Below are 22,973 nucleotides of genomic sequence, written 5' to 3' on the forward strand. Positions count from 1 at the left end.
AGATGGTTTATAAATTTTGTAAAATATTCTGAAGAAACTTATTTCCGTAGCCACCACTGAATTTATACATAATAAAATTTTATATTGTTAAATAATTATATTCAGAATTATGTGAGAATGAAAAATTTCAATTACCAAATAAATAAAAGAAATATATAAAACGATATTTAACATTTTTCAATAAGTACGTACTGTATTACCATATAAGATTTATTGTTAATTCTCTGTAAACTTTGACCTGTAATTCAATATATTCAAATTTATTTCATATCACATCCGTTTCATTACAATCGCCATTGACACTTCTTTCAACGATCTAACATCATTTGAATTTTAGTTTCTCACGAGTTGATTTATACTAGTAGTTATTTTTCATCAGTTTTGTAAAAATATTAAGTGTAAGTTTTTATAAAAATTTATAAAATAGTTAATAATTTATATCTGGATAAGATTTTTAATTAGTAGTTACTATAATTAACAGCTTCAACTTTAATTGAAATAAAAACATAGATAATCGAAAATGGATCCAACAAATTCAATTCCTGCATTTTATGCTGGAAAGAGTGTTTTTATAACAGGAGCTACTGGATTTATGGGTAAAGTTCTTGTGGAAAAATTATTACGATCTTGTCCAGAAGTTCGTGAAATATTTGTTTTAATGAGACCAAAAAAAGGGATATCTATTGACAATAGAGTACGTCAATTATTAAGTCTTCCGGTGAGTGTTGAAAAAAAGTGTGCAAAAATATCACCTTGAAAGGATGTAAGAATAGTTCGAATTTACAAATTGTTTGTATCGAATCGAATAGTAATATTCGATTTTAAATTTGAACCGAACAATTTGAATATTTGTATCATTCGTTAATTCTCGTTATCCGGAAAATTCAAATTATTTGTAAAATTTTGAACTGCTCGTGAGTTTTTGAAGCATTGTACATTTTTGAATTTTACAAAAATTTAAATTATTCATAAATTATGAGAAATTTTATAATTTATCTCTAGTAGGATACAAATTTTATACTCGAAATTTGAATTCCGATCGAATAAAAATTTATAAATAATTCAAAAGTTGACGAGTTTTTCAAGTAATTCGAAAACTGACTAATAATTTGAATTATTCAAATAACTGGAGCTGACGAAAACTTTGAATAATTCAAAAATTGAGTAAATAGTTCAAATAACTCGAAAATTGTCGAACAGTTCAAAAACTGACGAACAATAAAAGTTTTTTAAATTATTTTATTCGAACACTTTCATACTCTTTTTGAGATCATTATATATTTAAATATATGTTTAAAGTTTTATATTTAAGCTTTATGATAGGTTGAGAAAAGAAAGACCTTCTGCAATCGATAAAGTTGTTCCCATCGAAGGCGATACGATGAAAGAAGGCTTAGGAATTCCTGATTTTGAACGAAAAGTTTTAATTGAAAGAGTTTCTGTCGTTTTTCATGTTGCTGCTAGTGTTAGATTTGATGACCCATTGAAAGCAGCTGTTTTTACAAATACTAGATCTACTAGAGATATGTGTATTCTTGCAGCTCAAATGAAAAAACTTGTTGTAAGTTTGAGTTTTCAAATTAATACTCAATAATAACAATAGCAATAATAATAATAATTTTTTCCAATTAATTTGATTTGTTTACAAGTCATTTATGCACGTCAGTACAACTTATAATCAAGCTGATAAACCGGTTGTTGAAGAAAAATTGTATCCATTTGACACCGATTGGAAAAAAATGATTAAAATTGCCGAGAATTTAGATGATGAATTACTCAAAACTTTTACACCCAAGTAATCCAAGAGTTTTACGAACGTAAATAATCATCATTATATTATTGAAATTAATTATTAACGAATTTATTTATTTTTATGTTTATATAGATTTTTGGGAAGTTTTCCAAATACTTATACTTTTACAAAACGTTTAGCTGAACGAGTTATTAGTGATTATTCACACGCGATACCGGCTATAGTATTTCGACCGTCAATTGGTAATTTGATAATTTCATTAAATTCATTATTAATAAATTTATGTGCATATATATATATACATATAATCAGAGTTTAAGTTCAAAAATTTAACTTTGATAGCAAAATGATGTAAACTACCCGTCAAAATTAGTAATTCAAATTTCGCGCTCACCTAAATATCAAACTATTCAGAAAAATTTGAGAAAAACTTAGTTGAAATTTTACGTCACTGGCATCAAAATTTGATGTTGAATCAAATTATTTCAACAATTGTTTACGTCATTTACGTCACTTATCAATTTTGAAACTGAAATTTTCACAATCTAAAGAGTTCATTGCAGAAAATTTCGCTTTTCAATTTTTGATCTCATGTTCGAATAAAATAGATTTTTTAAAAGTTAAATAACTTTCTTTGTCAGTTATATCAACGTTGAAAGAACCAGTCGCCGGGTGGGTAGATAATTTTAATGGTCCAGTAGGACTGATGGTTGGCGGAGGTAAAGGAGTATTACGAGTTGTTTATGGTGATTCAAAATTAAAAGCTGATTTTATTCCTGTTGATGTCGCTATTAAAGCTATGATCGTTGCAAGTTGGAAACGAGGAATAAATACGTACTTCATTTTTATTGTTCTTTAGGTGCACACCTCAATCGCAAAGCATTTAAAATTTTTTGACCTAACCTTCAAATTTTTCTGATAAAATTTTCATTGTTATCCTAGTAAAATTAGAATAACTAGCGCTCATTATAAAATATTCAAAATTTGCCTAAAATATTTCTTGTTTGATCTAAAAATTAATAAAAAATTTCATAGTTAAACTTAATTAGTAATTATCTTTGTTTCGATGTCTTCCAAGAGAAAGCGACATCACGCGTCATTTTAAATGACTAAAACTAAGTCGCGAATGTATTGGCGGTTGATAAAGTAAAGATTGTTCAAAATTTATTAATTAAATAGAAAAAAAATGATTATTTTCGATCCCTAATACTTCGATTTCAACCCAAGCGATTGATTTGTGCATATTTATTTGTGTGAAATTTTATTTACTATTAATAATAAATATTTTACTGTTTAGTATAACTAGAGATCCTTCTGTACACGTATACAATTGTTCTTCAGCAGATATTAAAAATTTATCTGTTGATGAACTTAAACGTATGGCTTTGATGTGTGCATCAAAAAATCCACTTGAAGGCATTATTTGGCGACCATCTATTAGTTATACTACCAACGCTTTATATTACTATACCCTGATGTTACTAACACATCTTTTACCAGCTCTATTACTTGACGCTGTTCTCACTTTGAGTGGACATAAGCCAATGTATGTATATTAAATAGTTAACTTATAAATATATAATCAAACAATCAATTGAATCGTTAATTTAAAAAAGGGCGCATTTCAAATAATTAAAAATTTTCGTTTTTTTACGCGTATGTCTTTCCCGGATGTCTTTACACCGTTTTTTGGTGAAAAAGCTCATTGCGTAGGTTGTAAGAGACTGTAAGCGTAAAGTCTGATCGAAAATGATACAAATCAGACACTTTTCTCTGCAAATTTTCATCAAATTTCAGTTAATGTATTTTTTATTATCCTTTTCTACTTTTTAGTATCTCTGTCGATTTCTAAACATGGAACACCATCGATTATGTTAATTAGACGAGTCAACGCGTATTAAAAACACTAATAAATGCTATAATGTATCGATATCTATATAATTGTTGTGATAATGAAACCGGTGTAAACTGGATATTTCAACAGACAAAGAAAGAAATATTTAGAAAAAAGTTTAAGAATACAGGAAAAATAGATAAATTTGAAAAATTGTAGTTAATAATAACAATATGAAGATTTTCTTGTTATCAATCACACATACAAATTAATTTCCTGTCATTGTAAATATGATTGTGTCATATTTGTATCAAAATATGTACTATTACTTTCACGTAATTTTTTCCCTCAGATGACATGAATACATTTTAAAGATATTTTATAATAATACACATTATCATCTAATAATTATTCATTAATACACGAGTTTTCGGTTATACCTAGTATTTTTATTATACAATCTGTTAATTTTGGAAGCCGGTACGAAATTAAAGCTTTTTTCTGAAAAAATTCCAAAAAGACGCACTCTAAAATCAAGTGTGTTACAAGTGTATTGTTTCAACATAATATTTTTGTCAGAAACAAGACTATAGTTTTTAAAAGTCACTTGAAACATGTTCCATGCTGGGTTAAATATCTTGGGATTGTTCATGGCGTTTCAATGTTATGTGTTAATTTCGACTACACATTTGGTTTTATAGTGCGTTTATATCTTTTCATTAAAATCCTCGTCATAAAAATCTGTGACAAATACCGATATTTTGTCGGGAGCTATGTTGATTTATTTGGATCTTTTGGATTTCCTACAAAAATCAGTGACAATTATTAACGATTAATCAGAATTTATCCAGATTTATCAGGTTTTTTTTGTTTAGGATATTTTTGTAGGGATAAAATTAGTAGAATTTCATTGTCTAGTATTTAATTGCATCGGATATTGCAATTAATATGTTTTTCAGAGATGTCTTTTTAAAAAATTTACGATTCAATATGTACCTGAAGATCGGAACGTTTTCCACGCAACAAAAATGAAAAAAATTTATGTAATTTGACTGTTTAAGAGGTGGCTGGGGGGTTGGGGGTGGCTGCAATTTTCGACTGACATACTAACCCCTATGCGAAGCATTTCAAAAATCTAGGTCCAGTAGATTTTTTACTTTTCATTTTCGTTCTGCGAAAAAAAGTTCCGATCTTCAGGTACATGATTCAATTGAGCTTCACTGAAAAGTATTTATTGTCTTTAATATTTTGAATTAGTCTAGCTAAGTTACAAAGGCGAGTTTATATCGCAAATACAGCTTTGTCGCATTTTCTAACCCACGAATGGCAATTTAAAAATGAAAATATGTTCGGATTAATATCCGACGTTTCACCATCAGATTTAGATGATTTTCAATTCGATTACGCTTCTTTTGATGTAGCGTACTACTTTCAGTATGTATTTATTTATATATTATCATTATTATCTATATTTCTTTAAATAATAAACATCAAACTTCTTTAAAATAATAAATATAAATGTTTATTAATTCAACAGAAATTGTTTGACGGGTGCAAAAAAATATCTTCTCAATGAAAAAGTAAACAATACATCCGCTACAAGGTCGCACTTGAACAGGTATTTATTTTTTAAATTATTTAGCATTGCTCAATAAAAATTATTACAATAATATTTGACTTTTATTTCAAAATTATTCAAATTAACGAATTCAAAAATAATAAAAAAATTTTTAATAACAACAAAGTAATAGATCAGAATATCCATGATTTAAACAAATCACGTATTTGCAGTTGAAAGGGAAATCCCAGTGTCTCAGAAAGTATATAAATATACGTGCAGCGAATAAAAAAAAAAGCATGTTAGATGTGAATCAGTATCTCACCAGAGTTAAGACTTACATTTTATATATTCGACACGTTCACTATCAAGATTTATAATGAAAAAATATATTCATTTTTGAATATTATATATATACTAAGTTACAAATTTAGACTAAAAAAAAAATAATGATAATAATGACTGTGACAACAGGTTTGATTTTGATTATTCTTAATGAAAGAACTGTCAGTGACTAAGAATATCTTAGGGTTGACAATAGAATTTTGTCCCTTGGCGTTTTGATAACATGTTTGATCGATCGCGGTCGTGTCGTCAACAAACGAAACTGGGTCAAATACTCGGACTAATTTTTGAGGTCACTGCACTTTTACGCGGATGGGAAAAACGTGATGGAAAATTTTTTTATAATAAATATATCAACATTTAACAAATAAATAAATAAATAATACATTTTTTTTCACGATGTTAATGCAATTTTTTTTTTATTTTTTTTTTTTTTTCTACCGCCTACACTTCAAATGCAATATATAATACGCGATACGCGATATACTTGATTATGAATTAGAGGTGATGGCCTCGTCACTCGGGAAATCCCGTACAGAAATAGAATTTAAAAAAAAATTAATACACATATATAAATAATTATTTTTTATGACTTTATGATTATTGCGATGGGTGGGGACTTTTTTTATGATTGTATTTTATTATTACTGTTATTATTTTTATGATAAAAAATACCCACAACTTTTCTGGGGAATACCTCCAACTGTTCTGTTAATTTCGATGGGTTTTCTTTTACAAATAAATCAAATTTTGAAAGTTATTTAATAGACCCTAATTAAAAATCAGTCATCCGTATTTTTGGGTTTCGAATGAAATTCAAAATCGTAAAAAAAAGAGCTATTTATTTGAATATAAATTTTAGAATTTGAATTTTTATTAAAATTTTGCATTTCGAAATTTTCGTTTTTTTTTTTTTTATTACTTTTACGATAACGTCTGTGTGTATTGCCCTTTGATAGGGTTTGAATAAATGAATTGATTTGAATAACATTTAAAAAATTTAATTAGTGCGGAATTGAGATCACTTGATAAAAAAAAGCCGCAGATATTTTTTAAAAATTCCCGATCGACCATCGACCAAAAAATTTAACAAATTACATGTTATTTGAGTCATTAACCTTTTGAATGGCGGAATATTTTACCGCGAATTATTTTTTTTATCAATTCTAGTATTTCGTAATCCGACATTTGTTTTTGTCTTCTTTATCTTTGGGCATAAATATGCTCTTGACATTAAATACTATTAGTATCAGTCAAGGATATGTTTAATAAGTATAATTAAGAATTGTCTTGATTATTTCATGAGTAATTTACAGCTAAATAAATCAACAATTATTATCATTATGATCGTTACCGTCATTTTTTATATAAAGAGTTTGAAAAAAAAAAATTTTTAACTTGACTTTAAATTGCGACTTTCAGATTTTCTTAATATATGTACGTCACAGTATTTTTTTTTGACTAGTAAATTTTTTTTTAAAGTCATCCCTCCCTTTCAAGTTTTGCATATTTTCATAATTTATTTTATTTTTTATTTTGTCTGGAACAGGTTTGTTATATTTGAATTATTTTTTTTTATTTTATTATCAAATGCGTCACTAATTAGTTAGTGCAATAAATATAGCAATTACAGTACATTTTTCATTTTGAATTACTGATAAGCAAAAATACAATTACCAATAATTCATTTATTTATTATTTTTCATAATACTTGGAGTTTATTTATTATTTTAAAATGATGATAATAATAATAATAATAATTTAAAATTGACTTGATTTTTTTTTAATTGTTATTAATTTACTGAGAAAATATCAGCTCATGCTGCTGACTCTGGTTCACTCGATCATTCGATTGTTTATTTATATATTTGGCATAGTTGAGTAAATGATCGCTTGCTTGAGCAAAATTTTATCAAAAATTTTTTTATATATATACATATAAGAAATAAGACTTATTTCGTTATTTTTTAGTCAGAAGATTCAACAAATATATTTTTATTTATGATAAGACCAATCGAATGTTTATATTTTGTATCTGTATTTTTTTTTTTAATGCGTCTTTCATTTTGAAATCTAAATGTATATACTCATTGTCATATATATGTCATGTATATGGTAGTACAGGCAGATAAACAATAATTGATTCTAGCAATGACTTTGAAGTATAGTACAATTGGTTTTATTAATCTTTGAATGCATGATAAACTACAAATAAAAATGTTAATTTTCTAATTGATAATAAATTAAAAGTAATATATTATTATTATTATTATTATTGTTATTTTTTTTTTTATTATTATTATTTTTGTTCCAATTTATTATCAAACATGAAATAAAGTTTTTTCAAATATGCGAACAGAAGATTAGAATGTAGGAAAAATTTCTTTAAAATTTGAATAGTTTGATTTAATAAAATACAAGACCATACATATGAGAGAATGGGGTAGAACGAACCAACCGGGGTACGACGGAACCCCTAAGAAATTTAGAAAAAAAAAAATTTTATTTTCCATAATCTAGACTTCTAATTTTGATTTTGATGTAATTTACAAATTTTCTCTTCAAAAAAGAATTTTTTAAAAAAATAAAATAAAAAAATTTCTAAAAGATTTTTAGAGAGATCATTTACCCGGGAATGTTAATCTGTTTTACCACACAAATTGAGATAGATAATCAATAAGTTAATTTTTTCAAACTTTTTTTTTTTTACCATTTTTTGGAGAAAATCCGGTGTATTAAAAAAAATAAATATTGGCTTAGAAGGGCCATCGTGCACTGGAATGGTATCCTCTATATGATAGTATTGCATTTATAATTTCTATCCTAGAGATTTTATTCATATTTATTTGCATATTGCTGTTTATATCGTGACTATAAACCGGAAAATATTTCATATGATTGTTTGTAGGAAAAAGTTGTACAAAAATTTATCTAATCAACTGAGAACCTGGGGTAAAATAAGACAACATTAAAAAAAAAAAAAATAGAATATTTTGTAAAAATTTGCCCACAACTTGGGGTAGCCGAATTACCCCACAGTTGTCTAGACACCACAACTACAAATGACTTTTTGTTTCTTTTTTTTTCATTTAAATATCTCATTTTTCCCGGATTCTTTTTTGTAAAAAAAAACTTTAATAATTTTTCATATTAAGTAATTAATTCAAATGTAATTCAATATTAGAATATGTTACTAAGAAATTAAATCGACAAAAAGTAATACTTCTAGACGATTTTTTTTTTTTTTTTTTTTTTTTTTTCAAATTTTCAATATTTATATATTCCAAGTATAAATAAGGAAGTTATGGCAGAGATAATCAATCACGACAGAATGTCTGATAGACAAGAAAAATTGTGATAATTTTTATATGTAATCATCATTTATGATTTATTTCAATAGTGACGTAATTTATCATCCGACAATAAGTAATTATTTGAATTTTATGCAAATAAAAATTTACTAATGTTTTTTTTTCTTTGAATTTCAGAATGATTTGGATTGACAGGATATTCAAGGGTTTACTTTTCTTATCCATCATTTGGTTTATTTATAAATCTGATATATACTCCTATTTCATCAATATTTATGATTATTAAAGATCATAAAATTATAAGTACCGTGACTGAATCAGTAAAGGAACGCTTTTAACCAGCAAATGAATGAACGATCATATTTTTAAATTTCTTAGTACAGAAGGATTCAACAAAATTAGAATTAAAGTTCTAAAAGTAGTCAATCAGACAGTAATGAAGTTTTCTTTATGTAATTGTGATTAGGATCTAAATGATGCAGGCAAAAATTAAATGACGTTCATTTACTGATCGTGTTCATTAATTGGAACTGTCACCCAATATAATATTAGTACGCAATTGATTAAATAATTTTATGTCTTAAATTAATTATAATTTTTTAGTTGGTAAATTTGTTTATTTTAAATCAGATGATTTTAATCTCATAAATGATTATTTTAAAATTAATATTTTTATTCAACTTCTGTAAGTATTAATAAATAAATAATAAATTTAAAAACTTTATTTTGTTATTTTATTATAAGCAAGTTTTACCCGGATTTGAAAATATATAAAAAAGAAATAATGATGATTGTAAAGACAGAGTTGATCGTATGACAGTAGACTTCAACAATTAAATTTAACCGAAGAAGGATAGACAATCTGACGCGCGATGACGGGAAATTCTACGTCTCTTGATACTCATAAATATATATGATTATAATTATATATCTATCATGGTATGATGACTGAATTTAATTACCGAACACCTCAAGCGCAAAAGTGTTGAGTAAGTTTTACTCTTGCATGGGAATTTTAAACTGATTCATTCAGGTTAAATTGTTTATATTATTTATGTAGTAGAATAAAATCTAAGGACCAGTTTTGTAAAGCGGGATCATCTTTATCTAGGTTTAAATTAATATTACTAGCACATCTATATATTGCTAATATATAGATATACCAGTAATACTAATTTAAACCCGGAGTAAAAATAAAACCAGTTTGAAAAACTGGCCCTAATTGAAAATACACATCTCGTTAATTTTGAAACTTTATTTCCAAATTTAATTATTTTAGTATTTATAAGAAAAAATCTTAAAAATAGTTGATTAAATTTTGTCAAAAGTACTTTGAAACCCACAATAATAATGAGCATCATTTTCCTTTTTATTTTAATTAACGCTAATTATATTCAAAATTTTGAAAATAATAGAGATTTTTTACTTCAATTAATTTTTTTTTTTTAACTACTTTTTTAAAATAAGTGACTTATTAGCTTGGTTATAAAAAAAATTTTAAAGTTGATACAATAAACATTATTTTTTTTTTTTTGTGACTTTCCTTTTATGATAATTTTTTATTAGTTTCAAGAGTGGGAAAATTTTATAGTTGTTTTTTTACAAATCCCTCTTGCATTCTGGCTGACAGAAGACATTTTTTTTTTTTTAATTATCAATAAAGATTACCCACAACATTCATAAGATAACCTCAAACGTAAGGGTATCTTGTAAATTACTTTTTTTGTTTATGCTCATAGAAATTTTCAGCCAATAAAACGTTGATTCAAACACGTTTCATTGTTTGTTTCCTTCTATTTATTTTTATGAATCTTTATCACGCGCAAATAAAAACAAAGGGTAGAATTTTTTATTTTTCTTATACTGAAAAAATTACTTGATCATTATTAATGTGAATATTCCTATTAAAATTTTTTTTATATTTAATTAACGAAACGTTATTAATAAGAAAAAACTACAAGAAAACATTTATTTATATTCAACTTGTATTTATAGCCAATCTGTAGATTTTAGAAAAAAATGTTTCAGATAAAAATTGTAGGAAATTTAATTCTCTATAAAAAAGGTTATGATAATCATTAATGTACCTCTAACAGTTTCCGAGTTATGAAGAAAATAAGAAATTAATTATTTTAAAAAACAATTAAATTCTTTAATTCATTTCTTTAAGTTGCAATTACGTCGAAATAAATGAATTTACGTAAAAATATCACAAGACCTTTTTTGTAGAGAATTAAATAAGCTATTTAATTGTTCCTATACATTTTTGTCATATCTGTGTTAGTTTAGCCAGAATTTTAATTTTTTTATAATAAATTTGAAGCTAAATTTGATTTTGTAAAAAAAATTAATTAATTGATTAATTAATTATAATAAAATTAATTTAACGCTTGAAGCAACGGGTGAAGATATAACAGTGATATGATATATTTTTATATATAATTATATAATTAATGAATTTTAATGACATACTTATTTAAGTCAATAATTGAATCGATTACTAATAAAAAAAAAATATTAAAAATTCTTATAAAAATAAAGATATTAATAAATCAATAACACTAAAGTGTGACATATAGTAAACAATACCTAAAAAAAAAGTCTTACGAATATTATTTAAATTTAAGTCAACAGTCACGCAACAAAATAATTGTCGTGATAAAAAAGTGATTAAGTATTTTATCATAAATACGTTGGACTAGGTCGTGTTTGCATAACTAACCATTTATTGAGTAGTCTTATAACATAGATATCGTACCATACTATTTAAAACCACAGGTATCAGTGAAATCTACTGACGCACTAGGGTATTGCATTAACTACCAGCAATCCTGTTTAATTACTAGATTTCAGGATATCATAAGTATTTTTTTATTTCTACGAATATATCTAATAGCTTTGACGTCAATAAGAGTATTATACTGCTCAATAGATAATATTTTATATATTTTTATAGTAACATAATACAACAATTACATAAATCTTTTTTTATTTTTTTTTTTTTTTTGTTTTTTTGATAATAATAAAACATACTACAGATTCTTCGGTTATCATAAATCATATGTTATTTTTTGTATCAATGTCTATCAATCACAATAATATAGTTCTGATATTTTAAAAAAAAATAATTCAAAAAATAAATGATAATAATATCTAAAGAGAAAATTATAGTAACCGTTCCTACACTGTGAAAAATTCCCATTAAATTTTACTATGGGTGCATTGTAACCCCGGACCATAAGAAAACTGGTACAAAATTTACTAGTGTCTCATAGTAAACGAATGCGCATAGGTCCCAATCGTGTCGTCTGCGCATACTGTTTACTATGGGACACTAATAAATTTTGTACCAGTTTTCTTATGGTCCGGTGTTACAATGCACCCATAGTAAAATTTGTTGGAAATTTTTCACAGTGTAGTACGCTTATAAAATATCCCATTACATTATGGTAATAATTACTTGGAATTATGAGATATATGTCCATAATTTCTGGGAAAAGTTTCCTTAATTATGGGAACGATTTTTACAATTATGGTAAAAGCTTCAATATCATACGGTAATTGAATTATGGTATTAATTACTATATAAATGGGAATAGTTCCCATAGGTATAAGAATAAATTATTCTTGTTTGGAATGCTATGGTGTCATAGTAGTGCAGGATCTTGACCACCTGTCGGAAATTGAAATAAACGAAGAAATTACTGTGGCCGTAGTAAAATTTTCAATGGTTACAGTAATTTGTGATATAAATGTCGATTTTACTATGGCCATAGTAATTTTTGTATGTGTTTATTTCGATTCCGACATATGGCCAACATAGTCCAGTACTACTATGATACCGTAGTATTCAAAACAAGAATATCGTGTACATAGAAATAAATCCAATATCTATATTGAAACAGTCTCTAGGTAAGTATGGGAATAAACCCTGTAAATTTTAGTAACCGTTCCTATGTATGTGAAATATTCCAATGATATTATGGTACTCAATTTTATATTACTATGGTAAACGTTATCACATATTACACACGATAATGGTGGCATTACTATGTAATATAGTAAAAAGTACTATGGTAGTATAGTAATATGCACTGTAATCTATGGTAACCATAATAATAATAATAATAATAATATTAACAATAACAATTACTATAATAATAATAATAATAATAGTAATTATTATTATTATTATTATTATTATGATAAACTTTTGTGATATACCTTGACCTTGTTAAAAATTTTTTTATTCAACTTTAACATAAAATTCAAAATTTTTATAAATTATTTTCTGACTTTCAAAAGATATGTAAATATTTCAACAAAAAAAAAAAAATTAAAAAAAAAATAAAACAATAATTTTAATAATAATACAAAAAGTATTATGATGTGTAAAACTAAAGTGATTCATAATTAATGAGTAAACGTGACTATTTACTACGAGAATTATATTTTTTATTAATTAATTTTTTTCATCCTATTAAATCGATAAATAAAGACGATTTGTTTAATTACAATACTCCGGAGACTTTGTTTACAAACAAATAAATTTTTTTTTAACTAGCCAGCATAATATGTAAATAAAAATGTATATAATAATTTAAAATGAAAATTATATAAACAAGTTTGTAAATAATTTATTTTTCAATAAAATAAAACAGCATTAAAGGATGAGGATTTGCGGAAAACCACGACTGCCGGTAGTTAATAGTCTAAAATCGGAAGTTGAGATTAAACATGATGATTGTCACTTCCTAATATCAAGAAGTTGATACTTTTATCAAGACTTTCTATGCGGTATCCATGCTGAGTAATTTTTGTTTTTCACTCAATTCTATTTTAAATTGTAATAATAATCTTCTAAAAACCTGTTTATATTTTTTTCTTTTACTTTAATATACAAACGCTCTGCGTCATTTATATTTTATGTATGTGCGCTTGCGCAATAAATCGTTTACTAACATACAGATATTTAAAACTTCATTTTATTTAAATTAAAACAAATAAATTATTAAATTATACTTTTAAAATGGCAATTATTTAATTACATCTTAAGTTAATTGACATTAACTTATTAATTATTTGTCTTTTTAATATTTTTTGTTTACTGAATAGTTTAAAAAAAATATATATGTATGTCTTTGATAAATAAACTAATTTATCGATCGGTTTGCAAAATGGAATAAACATATAATGAGATAATAAGCGATTAGTGATAACGATTTTTAAAAAAAATTGTGTTTAGCGGGTAAAAAAATGGTGGGGGATTTAGCGCGCATGGTTGCCAGATTTAATTGCTAAGATAAATAAGATACAAAGTTAAATGATAAATTTTCAGTGACATCGCAACAATGTTTGATGTAAATAAAAAATTCCCAACGATTGACCGCGACGCAATCTCCAAGTCTGCGCCTTAGACAGTTTAACGCGACCTATACTAAAGTCAACATTCTGCTGAGATCTTTTAAATGTCACGTGTAAAAAGTGTGACCATTGGACTCATTTAGTTATTTTGTAAACTATTATTTAAATATTAAACATAAATACAGTTTTTTTTTTTTTTTACTAATAATGATTGTCTATGATTCGGGTGTTTTTATTATCTACTCATTAAAAAATAATATTTTTTTTGTTAATTAAAAATTTTTAATTGTATGTGGAATTAATGTGTTTTTAAAAATAAAATTAACAACTGACCGTGACATTAAGAAAAACAAATTTTTATCACTGGATATCAATGCAATATATATATAAGGTATAAATATAAAATATTATATATTTATAAAATTGTATATAAATTATAAAAATTTATTCCCGTTAATTTTTATTTCTTATCAAAAATAAATATTTTTTTTTTATATCTGCTAAAAAAATCTTACGTATAAAAAAAAACATGTCACTAAATTCAATAATAATTTATAAATTGTGGGTTTAAAAATAACCGCCAGGTATATAAAAATACAAAAAAAAATTATTTTTCTATTTTAATTATCTAAATGGGTAATTATTAATGCATTTATTGTTTAAGTGAACTTGAAATACACTAATTACTCATTCTGACAGTATGTAGATTAAAAATTCACTGAAAATTGCATTACTGTGTATGTATGTAATCTTTGTCTAGTGGTAATAGAACATAACATATATTATATGCAATATTGTTGGTAAATAATTGACATGACTAATAATCACTAGATATGATAAGTCGAGTCGATAATATATTTATGTAACGAACTAGGAAAATTGGCATTAAAGAAAAAAAAAATAGTAACAGTCTTGTCGCGTTATTCATTTAAAAATTTAACAAAAAAAAATATATAAACTTTTGTGCTTGTGAATAAGCGATTTATAAAATGAATAGAGGTATTATTCATTATTGTAAGTTAATTTATTTAATTTGCATATAATCGGTGATTTTTTTTGTTTATAAGTAAATATATAAATTATCTGCTTTATAGATTTCGTCTGTTACATTTTTTTTTTTTTTAGTTTACTTTTTGAATTTAAATGTCTAAAGTTTATAAATTATTTATGTTTTTAAAAATATTTAGAATGCGACAAGAAGTTGAAGATATTTATTGGAATTGTTCAACTGATGTTGACAACAATTATCAACTTACGAGGTATAGTTATTTATTTATTATAATTTTTATAAATTTTTGAAAATAAACTTATCGAATCGGGTATTTATATTTTTATTTTTATGTTAAAAATTAATTTTTTTTGTAATTAAAGATTATGAACTTCAAAATCGAACAACAAAATTTTATTGCGACAGTTTTCAAATTTAATTTCTTGAAATCACGTTTTTAAAAACTAAAAATTTAATTTTCAAATTTTGTATCAACGATAGAAAAAATTTCACTATACTTTTTTGAAAATATACAAAAAATCAAATTTTACATCAAATAAATATAATTAGTGTTGATAATTTTGAATTTTTTTTAATTTTATTGCGACAATTTTTGGATTTAATTTCTTGTGATCACATTTTCAAAATTGAAAATTTAATTTTTTGGATTTAATTTTCAAAACATAGATTAATAAATATCAGAAAAATCTTCTCTTGGTACACGATATAAAAAATATATTTTTTCATTTCCAAATTCATGAATAAAAAATTTTTGAATATGAATATTCAAGTCAGTATTTTTTTTTTGATTCCACGATTATGAAAAACAATTTGAGCAAAAATAAAAAAAAAGTATAAAACGTGATTCTATAAGTTTGCGCTTGTACCAAATTAAAAAAAACTGAACTATGAGTTTTTAAAAAATATATGAATAAAAATATAAAAAAATTTAATGATTGAATTATAATAAAATTTAAAAAATCTTCTAGTCTATCAATGGATTCATCGCTAAGAATAAATCCATTAAAACTCTCACATCACTCAAGTTCAGAATCCAGTATCTGTTCTGAACAATCAGTATCATCTGCGGTATCAACAGATTTGGTTGGTCATCAAGATCAATTAATTGAATCTGAGAGTGATTATGTGGTAGTTAAATCCGAAATAGAAATTACACTGAAAGATTGTCAAATAATTTCCAATAATTTCGATGAACCAACCGATACAATAAAGTCTAAGCTGTGTGATTTTGACAGTTTAACGGCTACTGCAGATGAGACTTTAACTTCCGGTAATAAAGTTAATGACATTATTGAAAAAATGGTTGAGCTTAAATTTTCATCAGATAATATCAATGACATGCATAAAAAACCATTCATTAATAATAATATTAATGATAATGATAATTATAATAATACTAGTAATATAAAAAATGATGGCAATAACAACAATGTTGATATTAAATATGAAAAATTAAGTAAAGATGAGAATTTGAATGAAAATTATTCAAAGCAATCGACGGATGTGAAAAATAAGCCGGAAGAAAATGAGGAAAATGACAATGACCTTAGAGCTAGAGGACCAGTCAGACCCCCCCTGTTTAACCAATCTCGAGGAAAACCTTACTGTACATTCAACAATTGTGGTGGTAACGTTCCTGAGATGCAACAAACTTATCCATCGGATATTGAATCAACGGCTCAACAAATAATGAGCATTAGTGATTACAGTGATCTCTTAAATCCTTGTTTGGATAAATTAGAGGAAAACTATTTACCAGTCAGTGCAAGTGACAGTGAATGGATTTTAAATAATTACGATGGGAATACTGATAATAATTTAAATGAAGTAAGATTTATCAAAAGTGATTATTTTTTATTTGTTTATTTTATCTAAATAAATTGGATTGTTTTATTGCTTTTAAATTTCGGTTTTTTGTAGAAAGTCCAACCAATTCCTGAGATAACTATTAATGAAAATTTATTGAGTGAAGAATCGCTTATCGAAACATTGAATCTCAGAGGCTTTCAATCAGCACAATCAGATGTTTCGAGTTACACGAATCCATCACCAGTTTCGAATTACACAAATCCATCGCCGATTTCGAACTACACAAATCCATCGCCGGTTTCGAGTTACACAAATCCATCACCGATTTTTGGTGAAAATTGGCCAGATTCACCCACCAGCTCGAATAGTTATAATGTTATGTCTTCTAGATCACACAGTCGTGCTTCTAGTCGTGCACAATCACCGGGTTCTTCAGCTAATATTGGATCACCTTTGATACCAAATCAGTTTATCAGTGGAAGTACTCCTGATTTTTCAAGTGTAAGTTACTAAACTCATTTATTTATTTACATTTATTATTTTAAACCTACACTACTATCTTAAATTATTTTACTGTAATCGGGTAATTGTATTTACAATTAAATGGACAAATTAACTACGATAACGATAATTAACATTAATATGCTGTCTGCGGTTGATAATGGCAATAATTATTCAGTCAATGCATTATTATTTGAGCAATTGAGTTTAACGATTTATAATTTTAATGTTTCATATATTTAAATTGATATTCATTATAGCAATATTTAATTTTTTTTATTCATTTATTTTTAGACATCAAATAATTATCGTGTACCAACAGCATTTTCTTCACCATCATCGTCAAATCATTCATTTGGAGATACTTCAAGTCCTTCAAATTATCAATATGCAATTGACTCAAAAATTGAAGACAAATTAGAGTCACAGTTATCAGATTTTCATCCTTGGTACAGTAAATGTGAATCATCCAGTACAATAGTTAATAGTACTGATAGTGCAGATGATATTAATAATTTTGGAATATTTGAAAACGAAATTCAAGTTGTGCTTAATGTTGTACCAACGATTAATACTAAAGCACAAATGTTAAAAAATGGGGGATTTAATAATCACAAATTTAATGAAAATAAAAATAAGTTATCAACTTTAAATAATGAAGGGGTTAATCTTGTAAACACAGCCTCACTTATAACTTCAGCACAAAACGATTTGAATTCCGATGATAATAAACCCTATGCAGTACAATTTAATAATGTAACCTCAAATCTTTATCAACAGAATTTGATGAATACAGAAGAAAATGAAATGAATTTCCAAGCTGAACTGGAGAGACATTTATTATCTAATTATCCAGATGACAATAGACATAATGACAGATTTTTCTCTAATGAACCTGCTCAAACTTCAAATTTTGAATCTTTAAATAACTACAAATCAAATTATAATAATTTTACGTCTAATTATAATAATACACAGTTGCAATCAACTGAAAATAACTCTTCCACTTCCGTTAATGAACAGTATTTGAATAATTCTTGGGATTCACAACGAAAGTTACCATTTGATAATTTTCAAATACCAGAAACTGTTTCTTCATTTAAAAATAATCATTTGCGGAGGTAAATAAACAAAAACAAATTATTCTATATTAGAATTTTGAGTGAAATTCAATAAGAAATTTAAAAAATTTTCAAAAACGCTAACAATTTGTGGAATGTAGTTAACTATAGTAGTTTAAAAAAAATCCGTTCCAAAATTATTTAGAAAAAGTATAACCTGTAGAAATTCAAAATTTGAGGCAAATTATGATTAAGTTGATTTTTTTTAATTTTTAGAATTTTGATAGTAAAAAATGCAGTTAGTTTCGAACTGTAAATTTAAAATTTTGAGTGACAGTTTTGAATCTTTTTAGTAATTCGGAATGGGTTGTATTATAGACATGTATAGATCTACTTAAAATAACTTCTTACTTTGAGTAGACTCGAAACTCTACTTTTTTGAAAATTCAAGAATTGAAACAATTATGATTTTGAACTTTATGTTAACAATTAAAAAAAAACTTGAAAATTTATTTTTTTAAGAACGTAATTAGCAAGAAATTTTACATCCTAATCTAAATATGCTAAAATAAAATTAAAATTAAATCATTTTTTTAAATTCAAAATTTCGTGAAGTTGCAAAACGTCAAAAATTGTCAAGCTCAAATTTAAATTTAAAGTTTACAACGGGTTAATTTTTTTCAATCTGTTTGAAACGATTTTTTTCACATGTTCATTGAAGAACGTAATATTTATTCATTTTCAAAGGAATACCGTACGAAATATTGCGCCATGGCCGTCGTTAAATCTTCCCCTGACGCAAGCAAGTAAAAGATTGAAAGATCAATTGGACCCGAAGGATGTCGAAAGAGCAATGAAAAATCTTTTAAAAAAATCAACTCAAGAACTTGCGATGCCCGATCAAGACGGCGATACGTAAGTTAATTTAATTTGATGATAATCATAAACAGTTCAATAAACTTTATTTAAGATATTTAAACATATGATAATGATTTAAATTATTTAAAAGGATGTTAATGTGTCTGGTTGGAAACCCCAATGAATTAGAGAAAAAAAAGGCATATTTAATACCTTTAGTTGAAAGACTTGGGACTTTAGCCGATGCTTTGTCCAAGAAAAATAACCGGGAAGAAGATGCTTTGTATCTAGCGGCTGTCAATTCTCCGCGAATGCCTGAAGTAACTGGTTATTTAGCAGCTGTTATGTTAAAAAAAGGAATTGATATAAGTCAACAATTGTATCGAAGACGAGTAAGCTATTTATTTTTATAAATTTAATAAAATTTTTTTCATTTTAATGAATATGTATAATAATATTTTTTAATTATTATTCAGGGTGACACATTAATTCACGCAGTTGTTGCTAATGGCGATACGCACTTGTCAACTCTTGCGGAATTATTGTCTTTGAAAACAAGCCAAGGAAATTATGTATTTGATTTATCGAAATGTAATTATGCTGGTAAATATTTTAATAATTAATTTTCTTTTAATTAAGAATGTTTTTGTAAGAAAATTATCAATTTATGAATAAATTAGTACAGATAATTTTCTAATCTATTTAATATGAGCCGCATATAAGAATGTCTGATAATTATTTGTACTAAATGTATACGATTTTTTTTTCGAATGTTGTCATTATTACTTATTTTTTAACTTTAACTCAAAAGTTTTATAAAGTAATTTGTAATTAAAAGGAAGGACGCCTCTGCATGTAGCAGTAGAAGTACATGATCCACAAGGATCAGGGATAAATTCAGTTAATGTGGTCAGACTGTTGTTAGCAAACGGAGCAGACCCAAAAATAAAAGAAAGTAAATGTGGTAACACAGCACTTCATTTAGCGGTTTCTCTATCATGTGACCCAGAGCTTGTAAAGGTACAATTCATTTAAAAAATAAACTATATTTTTAAGAGATGAATAAGAAAAGCGTTGTTCTACTTTTATTAAATTAGTTAACGTGATTAAATTTTGTATCATTGGCAAGGTCTTGAGTTGAATTTATGCCTTTTCACGGCTTCAAATTTATTTATATAGTAATTAGTTCAGTATCTAAATTTTATAAAAATAATTTTATAAATACACGGAAAAAGAGCAGTGGAAAAATTAGTTTTTAGTGTAACGACAGGGCTCTCGTACAACAAACTTTAAGTATTATAGTTTCCACTGCAATAGTCAGACTTCTTGTAATAAAGTAATTACAATTTTAGATACTAAATTTTACAGTTTTTAATGTATCTTTAGTTGAACAAAACTTTATTATGAATGGAACGTTATTAACATCTGAAAAAAGTCTTGTATAAAACTGTAATAATAGCCACGTCTCAAAAATAATGTAATTTTTATAGTTTCAAAGTAGAAGAACTTTGCTGATATTTGGAATTGTAACTTTTCCACTATTCTTTTTTCCGTATATTTAAATTTCGCGCTAAAAAATTTTTGTTTTTAATTTTTTTAAATTATGTATGATAGATATTTAATTTATTACGAGCGATATTCTTTGGGCACTTTTTTTGTGACGTTAAAAAATTGTTGAATTTACTTCTCGTATTATCCGAATTTTGTGTTAAAATTCAACAGAAATAGTCTGTGTTAAAAAATAACACAAATATCGAGTATAATGTTTCTAATACATAGATTGTGTTGATTTTTTTCAAGTATTCAATGATTTTTTTTATTGATAATAAAAATTAATAGATATTAAGAAGTAGATAATGCGATAAACATTTTAATTTAAAAAATATTAAATAAATTTAGTAATGACTCGGACAGTCACGTAGAGACTGCAGGTTGTTAGATTTTACTTATTAACGATTATTATTATTATTAATATTATTACTGGTATATTTTATAGGTACTGTTGATAAAGAATGGACGCGAAGCTGTTAATATTCAAAACCGTAACAATAATACGGCATTACATATGGCCGCAGCTGTGCCCGATAGCATTCAATTAAACAGACAAATGGGTGTATGCGATAATCTAATTAAAGCAGGTGGATCGACTAACATATTAAATCAACATGGATGTACTCCACTTGCACTTGTTTCCGCAGAAAGAAAAAAAACAATAAGAGAAATTTTTTCAAGAAAAAATTAATGTGATTTTACTATTTTTACAATTAGTTAATAATTTTTTAATTTGTACTTTATAAGTACTTGGTAATTAATTTACTTGAGGTAATTGATGGTTAATTATACAGTACTATTGTTACTAACGTTTAACACCAAAGAGAGTAGTTTATAAGGGAATTTAATATTTAAATGTAAATAAAATATTTAATAGTTTTGTTAATTTTCATCATAATAAGAGAGTGTGCCATTTTATGAAAATATTTTTTTTTTGTACATATAATTTAAAATTGCAATCAATAATTTTGTAATATATGTAAACATAAATATAATTAAATGATAACAATTTTGTTTACCATTTTAGTTCTGATTATTATGATAATATTATGCATTAAATTTATTTTAAATTACCCATGTAAAAAAAATTCTTAAAAAAGTGTTGACTATTCTAAACTTCAAAACGTGACACAATTACGAACTTTTTTTAAACTATTTTCAAACTTTATTTTTAGTTTATAAATTAAAAATTTCAAATATAATTAAAAATGTATGTTTTAATTAAAAAATTCAATTTGCTATTTAATGCTGACTTTTTACTGCTACGTTAATTCGGCGCTTGAACAAATTTTATTAAATAACTATGTTTAGTGAGTAATCAATTAAACTTCAAACAATTACTCAGTTTCTATATACAATTTAATAATTCAAAACTTTTTAATTAACTGAAGTATATGGATATACATATATGTATATTTATATATGAATATTGTTCATATTAAATAAAATATGACTAATCTTATATTTAACTGCGTAATAGAGTTTTGAAGTTATAAAAAAAAAACAGGAACTATTTTTTATTATTAATTCATAATTGTAAGGAACAATTCAAAGCTACGAAAGAAGTTTAAATAAATATAAGGGAAAGAAGAGGAAAACAAGACCAGGTGGGTGAAACGAACTACATTTTGTACAATTTTGAGTCTAACTTTGGTGTAATGAAACTATGTTAGATTAATCTAGAATTTCGCTTGCTCGTAATTCTCATAATAAATTAAATTTATGTGTAAAGTAGTCTCATGAACAAGATTTCGAAACTAGTCACTCAATTTTCGAAGCATATAAACTTTTTTGAAGTTTCCTAGAATTTTTTTCGTTCATAGATTTAGTAGAATTAGACTATTAGTATAAAATATATATGATTGTCTATATATTCTTTAACGTAAAGATCAATCTGATATTTTTCAATGATCAGTAAAAAATTGCAGTAAAACAACAACAAATTCAGTCATAATTAACGAGGGTTAAAAAATGAGATTCAAAAATAATTATACGATAGATTTTTTTAAATCTACCATA

The 22,973-nt window shown here is 25.3% G+C and overlaps 3 protein-coding genes across 7 annotated transcripts in view; 2 read left to right on the top strand and 1 right to left on the bottom strand.

Moving 5' to 3' along the window:
* Nucleotides 1-22,973, bottom strand: part of LOC103573796 (uncharacterized) — a 79,950-nt gene that overhangs the window by 52,624 nt on the left and 4,353 nt on the right. Inside the window, exon 1 of one of the 2 annotated variants that reach the window (XM_014442097.2) lies at nt 5,487-5,718. The exons of the other annotated variant lie outside the window; for it this stretch is intronic. The gene's annotated coding sequence lies outside the window, so the exon portion shown is untranslated. Of the gene's footprint in view, nt 1-5,486; nt 5,719-22,973 lie in introns of those variants that run through there. 2 annotated transcript variants of the gene reach the window in all.
* Nucleotides 296-9,476, top strand: LOC103573837 (fatty acyl-CoA reductase 1). 2 transcript variants are annotated; one of them, XM_053739968.1, is made up of 10 exons: nt 296-398; nt 482-718; nt 1,313-1,561; nt 1,650-1,795; nt 1,886-1,995; nt 2,395-2,587; nt 3,051-3,299; nt 4,845-5,021; nt 5,125-5,205; nt 8,979-9,475. In XM_053739968.1, exons 2-10 carry the CDS (start codon nt 521-523, stop codon nt 9,085-9,087), a joined length of 1,512 nt encoding a protein of 503 aa, XP_053595943.1. In that variant the 5' UTR covers nt 296-398; nt 482-520; the 3' UTR covers nt 9,088-9,475. The 2 variants fall into 2 exon arrangements, with proteins under 2 accessions (XP_053595943.1, XP_053595944.1); XM_053739969.1 differs by having other exon boundaries at nt 307-398; nt 511-718; nt 8,979-9,476.
* On the top strand, nt 14,186-21,861 carry LOC103573850 (GATA zinc finger domain-containing protein 14). 3 transcript variants are annotated; one of them, XM_053739965.1, is made up of 10 exons: nt 14,186-14,556; nt 15,353-15,424; nt 16,143-17,001; nt 17,095-17,484; nt 17,779-18,605; nt 19,293-19,460; nt 19,555-19,795; nt 19,880-20,006; nt 20,242-20,423; nt 21,400-21,861. In XM_053739965.1, exons 2-10 carry the CDS (start codon nt 15,354-15,356, stop codon nt 21,643-21,645), a joined length of 3,111 nt encoding a protein of 1,036 aa, XP_053595940.1. In that variant the 5' UTR covers nt 14,186-14,556; nt 15,353; the 3' UTR covers nt 21,646-21,861. The 3 variants fall into 3 exon arrangements, with proteins under 3 accessions (XP_053595940.1, XP_053595941.1, XP_053595942.1); XM_053739966.1 differs by lacking the exon at nt 14,186-14,556 and adding an exon at nt 15,124-15,179; XM_053739967.1 differs by lacking the exon at nt 14,186-14,556 and adding an exon at nt 15,129-15,164.

The sequence above is a fragment of the Microplitis demolitor genome, chromosome 6 (assembly GCF_026212275.2).
Source record: "Microplitis demolitor isolate Queensland-Clemson2020A chromosome 6, iyMicDemo2.1a, whole genome shotgun sequence".
NCBI classification, from domain to species: domain Eukaryota; kingdom Metazoa; phylum Arthropoda; class Insecta; order Hymenoptera; family Braconidae; genus Microplitis; species Microplitis demolitor.

Bases quoted from the DNA above. Each gene is read 5' to 3' on its own strand.
- LOC103573850 (XM_053739965.1), top strand. From the start codon at position 15,354: ATGCGACAAGAAGTTGAAGATATTTATTGGAATTGTTCAACTGATGTT. The intron at 17,002-17,094 runs GTAAGATTTATC...GGTTTTTTGTAG, and splicing joins CTGATAATAATTTAAATGAA to AAAGTCCAACCAATTCCTGA. The intron at 20,007-20,241 runs GTAAATATTTTA...TGTAATTAAAAG, and splicing joins ATCGAAATGTAATTATGCTG to GAAGGACGCCTCTGCATGTA.
- LOC103573837 (XM_053739968.1), top strand. From the start codon at position 521: ATGGATCCAACAAATTCAATTCCTGCATTTTATGCTGGAAAGAGTGTT. The intron at 1,796-1,885 runs GTAATCCAAGAG...ATGTTTATATAG, and splicing joins CTCAAAACTTTTACACCCAA to ATTTTTGGGAAGTTTTCCAA. The intron at 1,996-2,394 runs GTAATTTGATAA...TTTCTTTGTCAG, and splicing joins AGTATTTCGACCGTCAATTG to TTATATCAACGTTGAAAGAA.